This window comes from Lissotriton vulgaris, chromosome 1_1, assembly GCF_964263255.1.
Source record: "Lissotriton vulgaris chromosome 1_1, aLisVul1.2, whole genome shotgun sequence".
Lineage (NCBI taxonomy): Eukaryota > Metazoa > Chordata > Amphibia > Caudata > Salamandridae > Lissotriton > Lissotriton vulgaris.
In genome coordinates, this window is record NC_141685.1 from 259,278,252 (window position 1) to 259,287,598 (window position 9,347).

The 9,347-nt window shown below is 43.7% G+C and overlaps 1 protein-coding gene across 1 annotated transcript in view; it reads left to right on the top strand.

The window, feature by feature from the left end:
- The window catches only part of LOC147746868 (HORMA domain-containing protein 1-like), a 1,271,881-nt gene extending 1,266,701 nt beyond the window's left edge, over positions 1-5,180 (top strand). The window contains exons 10-11 of the mRNA XM_086925061.1: positions 4,400-4,623; positions 5,145-5,180. Of these exons, the coding sequence (XP_086781187.1) occupies positions 4,400-4,623; positions 5,145-5,180 (260 nt within the window). The remainder of the gene's footprint in view (positions 1-4,399; positions 4,624-5,144) is intronic.
- The last annotated feature ends 4,167 nt before the right edge of the window (positions 5,181-9,347 follow it).

Below are 9,347 nucleotides of genomic sequence, written 5' to 3' on the forward strand. Positions count from 1 at the left end.
TCACTTAGGGCGGCAATTGCAAAAACAACAAGTGATGGACCGAATGTGGATCAATGTCACACATTCCCCCAGTCAAAAGATCTGGGCCCAAATCCATCGTTTTTTTGCACTCCACACAACCCTGGGTTAGACAATGGCGATATGCAAATCAGCTCTGACCCTGTTGCCCCATGGGAACAGTCCAGTCCGAACTACAAAAGCCATGTCCTTCCCAGAACGGAATCAAGCATCCGAGGACCGGACCGGTTTCGAGGTAACACCTCTCATCAGCCCGGCTAGCTTGACTCCAAGTGGTGTGGAGTGCCTGGGACCCACGTCTGGGCATCCCCAGCGCACTTAGGGCGGCAATTGCAAAAACAACAAGTGATGGACCGAATGTGGATCAATGTCACACATTCCCCCAGTCAAAAGATCTGGGCCCAAATCCATCGTTTTTTTGCACTCCACACAACCCTGGGTTAGACAATGGCGATATGCAAATCAGCTCTGACCCTGTTGACCCATGGGAACAGTCCAGTCCGAACTACAAAAGCCATGTCCTTCCCAGAACGGAATCAAGCATCCGAGGACCGGACCGGTTTCGAGGTAACACCTCTCATCAGCCCGGCTAGCTTGACTCCAAGTGGTGTGGAGTGCCTGGGACCCACGTCTGGGCATCCCCAGCGCACTTAGGGCGGCAATTGCAAAAACAACAAGTGATGGACCGAATGTGGATCAATGTCACACATTCCCCCAGTCAAAAGATCTGGGCCCAAATCCATCGTTTTTTTGCACTCCACACAACCCTGGGTTAGACAATGGCGATATGCAAATCAGCTCTGACCCTGTTGCCCCATGGGAACAGTCCAGTCCGAACTACAAAAGCCATGTCCTTCCCAGAACGGAATCAAGCATCCGAGGACCGGGCCGGTTTCGAGGTAACACCTCTCATCAGCCCGGCTAGCTTGACTCCAAGTGGTGTGGAGTGCCTGGGACCCACGTCTGGGCATCCCCAGCGCACTTAGGGCGGCAATTGCAAAAACAACAAGTGATGGACCGAATGTGGATCAATGTCACACATTCCCCCAGTCAAAAGATCTGGGCCCAAATCCATCGTTTTTTTGCACTCCACACAACCCTGGGTTAGACAATGGCGATATGCAAATCAGCTCTGACCCTGTTGCCCCATGGGAACAGTCCAGTCCGAACTACAAAAGCCATGTCCTTCCCAGAACGGAATCAAGCATCCGAGGACCGGACCGGTTTCGAGGTAACACCTCTCATCAGCCCGGCTAGCTTGACTCCAAGTGGTGTGGAGTGCCTGGGACCCACGTCTGGGCATCCCCAGCGCACTTAGGGCGGCAATTGCAAAAACAACAAGTGAGGGCACTTTCAGCAACATTCGGGAATGGGATAACTGGAAGGCCCATGCATAGATCTTCAGGTCTGGAGCCCTCAGGCCACCCTTCTCCCTTCGCCGTCGAAGTTTTTTCCATGCCATTCGTGGAAGATGGTTATTCCAGATAAAAGATGAAATATTGGACTGAAACTTGGCTAAAATAGTTTGATCAAAATATAAAGGAATAGTATTAAATAAAGAAGAAATTTTGGGTAGGATCGACATTTTAAAGAGGTTAGCTCTACCTAATAATGAAAGGGGCAGGTGCGACCATGATTGGGACCAGGCTTCTCAGCTTTTTACCTCTCCTCAGCTCCAGCGCGGCAGACCAAATTCTCAATCTGGGCTCTGAGCAGACCTTACGCTCTTGAGCCAGGAGGGGGGTCGGCAGCAGCTCCCAGCGCGGGGGGGGGGGGAATTCTGTGATCACCTTAAAACTCATACAGAGGTTGCAGAGCTCCGTTCGGGATCCATCCGTTCCAACATTTTCGAACTCCACTCGGCGTCCTCCGTACTTGTCCAAAACCCATGGGAAAAGAAAGAGGACTATGCAGGAGTGTTCGTCGCTCAAATTAGTATACTGCATCTCCTTGCCGAAACAAACTCGCAACTGAAGAAAGCGTAGTCACAGGCAAGTTTTACATACAAATATAGTTGTCGCAAGAAGACCGTTGTATTTTCACGGTATATCCTCTATCTACATGCTCATTTTCTGCGGCGGGGGACGATCTTACCGGGAGCTCGGTCCGGAGCACCGCGGCCAGCTGACTAGCTGCCACCATGTTTTTCCGGCGTGGGATTTTTCTTGTGTTGTGTTTTTACTTTATTACTGTTACACTACAGGGCAGATTTATTAATAGTTCACACAACACAGTCCAGCAAACAAAGCTGCTGCGTTGCATTGCATGAACAGAAGAGAGTTGAAAAGGTCTACTAAGATGTGTCTCTCTGCAGCTCTGTCCCTGCTCTTTTGCAATTGAGGCTATTGAGTACCAACACAGTTAACCTTGTACAGAGATGCAAAGCTGCCTGTGTTAAGGGCAGGATTGTTTTTGTGCAGGAAGGAATACTTTTCTTAGAGGCATATTCCTCTTTCAATATGTGTTGTAGAATGCAAAACACATGGAAAGAGGAAGTAACTGGGAGAAAGTAATATATTTGTTCTTGTTACACCTTAGTCAGGTAGACATGCCATTTTGGTGCAACCCCAGGTTTACAAGTCTGTAAATCTGGGATTGTGTCAAAATACATAAGTAAATTTATTGGAACGTGCATGCACTACCCATGAAATGCCTACGCAAAGTAATGCACTGCTGCGCTATGTGCTGTGCTGTGATACTATGTGGCATAGGAAATCGCAAAAAGGATTTTGTGTCTGTGCTGCATTATAAAAGTGAGGTAACCTCCATGCAAAATCATAGTAAATCTTGGCCTACATTTCACTGTGACATTGCCACTAACATTATGGCACATGGGCAGTTTCTAATTATGTGAAACATTTCGTTAAGACTTCGCCTCCCTGTGGGTATTGTGATATAAATAGATTTATTTGTTATTTATATCTGTAAACTTGGATATTGCACTTTTATACTTATTTCTATATTTTATGCAATGCTTTATTGTACAGTGCTGTATAGTTAAAGGATATAAAGCAAAAACATAAATATACTACTTCTGTCTCAGTGTTTCGGACACAGTTAATCAGACCACTTTCTGAGCTTTAGGTCTTGTCTACAGATAGCGTGTTCAACAATATTAACATACATAGCAGGAGCTTTAGGTCAGCCTGTTTCTAATGTTTCTTTAGCTTTCTTGGTTATCCCAGTGTCAGGTTCCTTATTTAAGGACTTTTGCAAAGCCCAAGTAGCATTTCTTTCATATTATGTTTCTGATTGGATGAGTAGTATTATGCCTTTGCTTATGTGAGAGGACTATTTTTTTTTATCTTTTATCACTCCAAGGGAGTACATCACTTTCCTTGCTCTCTTCCCTAATCCTACATTAATGTGTATGTTTTTTTTTGTTTAGTGTGGGTCCTGTAGCTGAACACTGCTACCAGGCTGCTTAGTTAACATCATTTCTCCTGCATCGCAACTTTCACCATCCCATGTGTTTCCGCTCTTCTGTTTTTTGTTTTGCTTTTTCTCTTTTTTATTATTTTGTTGTAAGGGGAATCTACCACTTGTAATGGTAAATTGAAAATGATGTAGATCGTTACAAACTAGCCAAGTATGAGCATGCATGCACCGGTGGTGATCTTGGAATTATTTTTGTTATATTTCTTAAACAAATCCAAGATGGTTGCCCATGCAAACCTTTCACACATGGTGGCTTTCTTGGAATTATTTTTTCTAAAGTAAAAAGAAAATATTCCAAAATGACCACCAGTGTAGGCACATAAGTGCATGCATTCAAAGGCACAGTTTACCATCTCAAAGTGGTTTTGGGTAGAAACTATGCCAAACCAACAAGCATTGTTGAAGTCAATCACTCTACGCCTGCATGTAAAAAAAGATACCTATTTGTTTTGCAAATACTTGTCTTTCTCCAGTTGATGTACAAATTTAAAATAAGCTAGCCACCTGCAAGTATTGTTTTACAGCTTCCAAAGACAGAAACATTGTAGTGCTGCATATACATAAAACTTTATAGTACCCTCCTCATGTGATAGCATACTCTTCATAACATGTGACTGAAAAATATGTACTCTAAGACTGAGAAGCTGAAATATTGTCAATATAGGCTACTCTTTTTCAAGAGCACACTCTCTGAATAGGGCTTGAGCATCGTCAGTGAGAAGACTCAAATACAGGCCTTCTCCAAAGTGGTGCCCTGTATAACCCTTCACATGTGGACCTTCTTAATGTCCCTACAGTGTATAAATCTAAATCACAGACCGCAGTCTTGGAATAGTGTTGGGAAAGAGCTTGTCGGTACTAAATAAAAAGAGAAAAAATGCTGGAGAGAGAATTAGCATTACAGAAAACATGATGGCGCTTCTCATGTCTTTGCCTCTTTTAGTTACCCCTGCTTCCTACCAGCCTCCTGGATTCAAAGAAGGAGTGTCTGACTGTATGCTATTTGATGGACTACCAGTGCATGTCAAGGTAGCAGATCTAGAAACATCTTTCCACATGTTAAAGGTTCGTGTCACTACAGAGAAGGCAAGAATGGAATTTATGAACAAGCAGGGGATCCTGAAAGAAGAAGAAAATAGTAATCAAGAAAAAAAAGAACCCACAAGCGTGAGTGTTTTTAAAATTCTTTATATATGGCTTTCAAGTTCAACAAGGCATTCAACTGAGTCTTTTGTTTTAATACTTATGTATTTTTCACCCACATTTCTGCTTTGTAATTAAAATTTTCTTCTATTGAGCTCACTCATGTGGATTTCATAAATATTTTTTAAAACATGTTAACATATCAGTGAATGTGAGTCAAAAGAAAGTCAGCTCTGACAATACCTAAAAACAATTGAAAGCCAATAAATTGATTTAAACATAGTAAGCAAGTCACAGCATTACCTAAACTGGTGAGAATATGCCTTAAAAGAGAAACTGGAAACACAGTGAGATGGGGTAAACTGAAGAAATGATTTCAGCGTTACTTCACTTGAGTTGCTCAAATTTGAGGATAAACTGTAGAAAACCCTTACTTGTTCGAGATCAAGGCATAACACCTTTAAAATGTTCTTTTAATGTAAGTAATTTAATCAAAGAAAACATACAGTAGCCCATGCTATGCAGCATTTGACTTTATTTTTCAGAAAAACAGCCAATTAAAAAATAAAAACATAAGCTAACATTCAACTGAAAACATAACCGTAGAAGAACATAATAAAGGGAATAACAGGGAACTGAATTTAATAAACTTCCTCTATTGAGGCTGTAACTGTTGGGAAAGTAACACTGATACATTAAGGATTCCAGAAGGTGTCATATCCCAACATGCCCTGCAGAGTTAACTACCCTGTTTATAAAGGTCAGAAAGAGATACAGAGGTTCTATAGAGTTACCTCCATCCAAAGTAACAGGTTCTTAGAGCACCTGGGGGCATATTATCAAGGACAGGCGATACAGTATCGCCGCTTTTATCGGCAGGAAACTGCCGATAAAGCGGCGATAATGGCCTTGATAATATGCTCTATGAATTCCAATCGGCAGGAAACTGCAGATAAAGCGGCGATAATGGCCTTGATAATATGCTCTATGAATTCCAATCGAAGCCCATGTTAGATGTGAACATCTTGATTTATTTATTGCTGACATTCCGCCTTCAGCTTCTCTCCCAGCTATGCGTGTTTGCACATGGGCTGGTGGAAGTACCTCGCCCTCATGATAAAACTATGGGGTAATCTTAAATGAACATGTGATGAATGAATGAATATATAAGCTTTGTAAAGCGCAAACTTAGCCCATGGGCGTCAAGGCGCTGTGGAAAGAGGTCAACAGAGCTGAGAACAAAGGCGCACATATATACACAGCTTACAGAGTAGAGAGAGTAAAAAGCCAGGTATTCAAGGCTTTGTGAAAGAGAGAGTGGGAGTCAAGACCCTAGATTGAGAGAGGGAGCTAGTTCCAATGTTTGACGGCATAAACAGAGAATGCTCTACCTCCCCACCTAGCTTTTCTAAAACTAGGGACTATCAGCAAGTTCTTACTAGCCAATCTTAACTGCTGAGTGGGGACATATCTCTGAAATAGTTTCCTGATGCCGTCTGATCCTGTGTTGTAGAACGCCTTATGAACCAAGCAGAGGGCTTTGAATACAATTCTCCGATCAAGGAAAGCCAGTGCAGATTCCTGATAGTGGTAGAGACTGAGTGATATTTGGGAAAACCCATCACCAGCCTGGCAGCAGCATTCTGCGCAAGCTGAAGTCGATGCTCTAGCCCCTTGTTAATTCCCAGATTAAGGGCATTACAATGGTCTAATCCAGACAACGCATGGGCTACAGTGGCCTGTTTTAGGGTAGAGAAGGAAAGAAATTTAGAGATCTTTCTGAGAATCCTTATCATCCCAAAGCATATAGAGACTATTGATTTGGAGGCCCAAGGAAAGAGAGTTGTCAATTATGATGCCCAAGTTTTTGGCACTGAGGCCAGGGCAGGGGCAAGGACCAAGCGTGTTCGGCCTCCAGGCGTCTGACCAAGTGTCCTCATGATTTCCAAACATTAAAACCTCTGTTTTTTCCCCATCGAGTTCTAAATAGTTCTCTACCATCCAGGAGGCCACTGCCTGCATACAGTTTTTAAAATTTGCCGCTGATGCTTCCACACTGTCAGTGATAGAGACCATAATTTGAGTGTCATCAGCATAAAATAACACTTCTAACCCAAATGATCTTACCACCCTGGCGAGAGGGGCCAGATCGATATTGAAAAGGGTTGGGCTCAATGACGACCCCTAAGGAACTCCACATAACAACGGATTGGGAGCTGAGTAGAATTGGCCCATCTTGACCCTTTGTGACTGGCCCGTAAGAAATAAGGTGATCAGATTCAGTGCAAGGCCCTTGATCTCAATTTCACTAAGCCCCCCAACCAATTTTAGAGGAGAGATGGTATTGAAGGCCGCTGTAAGGTCCAGAAGGATAAGCAAAGTCCTGTGACCGGCATCCACGTGACTTCTGATGTTGTTAAGTATGGAGGTTAATGCCGTCTCAGTACTATGCTCTCCACTGAACCCAGGCTGTGAGCCATCGAGCAATTGATTTTCCTCCTGGTACGCACTGAGATGGAAGTTCAGATGCTTTCCCAGGATTTTTGCTGGTACAAGTAGTAGGGAGATGGGACGGTAAGATTTTTAATTCAACTGGATCCAAAGAGGGCTTTTTCAGAGGGGTTTAACCACAGCAGTTTTCCACGCGGTGGGATACTGCCCAGATGTAATGACAATATTAAGAAGTGAGGTCAGATGAGGAACAATAGCCTCTCTTTCCAAGTTCAACATTTTCGCTGGGGAACTAGACTTGATTCCATTTAACATCCGCTCCGTATCCTCTTGAAGAATAGGAGGGAAGGACTAAAAATGACCTTCTTCCCCCGGCGCTGCGCAGTGATCCCCAACCGGGAAATATAGAGGAGGACCTAAACTGGATCCTCCAGCATTGAGGGTCTCCATAGAGGAATGTATTTCCTTAATTTTATCTTGAAAAAAGCACGCCATTTTATCAGAAAGACCCTGTGAAACGTCAGTACAAGCAGAGGCTAAGGGAGCCAGAAGAGAGTTGATCACAGTGAAAAGTTCCCTTGGAGACTTTAAGGACTCTGCCATCTTAAAATAAATCCCTTTTCCTCAGTAATGGCGATTTTATACTCTCTTAATCTAGGCTTATGCAGATCTCTTTCGGCAGGTTCGAGCTCGCTGCGCCATTTCTTTTCTTGGAGTCGGCATCCCTGTCTAAGCTTTCTCAGCCTCTCTGAGAAGCAAGGAGCCGAGGGTTGTTTCCTAGCCTATAGTGCTCTTTAAGTGGGCCAAGGGATTCCAAAGCTGACAAAATCCAATCAGAGAAGTCTGAGTAGGCTAAATTAACGTCAGGGTGGGAAGGCTGTACATAATCCCTAAATAGATTAAGAAGGGCCTCCCTATTAATAAGGCTGAGGTTTCTTTTCAACTCCACCCTATTCTTAATATTGGGACCTAAATGAGCCGCTCTAGTTTGAAGCAGAAATGGAATGGCATAGTGATCGGACCAAGAGAGTTGAATCAGTTCCTTCACTTTAATCTACAGATCGTTAGAAAAGATGCTGTCCAGAGTATGTCCTGCTATATGAGTGAGTTCAGCTGTGAGAGACCACAAGAATCCATAGTTTCTAGGAATGCTTGCGTCTCAGTACACAGCATCACCTCTAGGTGAAAATTAAAATCATCTACGAGGGTAGTTAGATCTAGCCAGATAGGGCTCTATTAGATTACTAAAATCCTGATTGAATAATGTTGTAGGTCCAGGAGGCGGATAGATCAATACTCCAGTGAAACCTTTCAATAGGGAGGACCTTCAGTGAACAGTATTTGCCCTGATAGGTATCCAAGGGGATGGTAATTGATTGAGTACAACAAGAGTAGGTATCTTTTAACAGATTTTCTATACCTCCACCTATCCTCCCTCCCCTATCAAACCTAGAGAGAGCCTCTACCAGGTCAGGCCCAGAGCAATCTCTGTGATTCAAGATCAGAGCTTTGGACTGATGACCCTCCTCCAGGGGATTAATCCCAACACCTAGTTGGATGATTATCTTACATACTGTGTACTCATACTCCTGGCAACCTACAAGAGCCTCCAAACTCATAGACCTACAGTGCAACTCAACTTGTCCTTGCTGGTCAAGAAGCTGCCTTCTAGAAAATCTGAGAAGCTTACCAAGATCTGGGGAAAATCGGCCAGGGTTTCTGGCGCAAGGAGCAGAATGGGCGCGGACGGGCGCAGATGGGCTTGCCGGTGGCGCGCCCTCTGCTCACATCCGCTGCACGTCCTGCCCAGCATGCTAAAGAAATAGGTTGGGCCAGGAACAACTAGAGCGCCTCCCCAAGTGCAGCAGGAAGTGGGAGGGAGGGAAAGAAACAGAAATACTCACGTCCCTCCGCACAAACAGCAAGCCGCGGCAAACTGGGAAGGAGTGATGCCCCCACACAGTTCCAGACAAAATATTTAGTGCCCCCTAAGATTGCCTAAGATTATTTGATGATCTATTTGTAGTCTGGAAGGGTACGAAGAAATGTGCATTGGAATTTGTATCCACAATTAAAGTGAAAGAGATCAATCAAATTTTAGTATTCAAAAAAGGGGGGGAGACAGAGGTTACCGGCTAGGTCCACCCTCCAACAGCTAAAGTAGACCTGAATATCCCGAATTCTCAGGAAAAAGAACCTAGCCAAAGCAGATTTTTCAAAACTCAATTGGAGTTTGAAAACAATTAAGAAAGAAAAGCGTTTCTTTCTTGAGTCCCCTCACTCACCAGCGTTTCCTC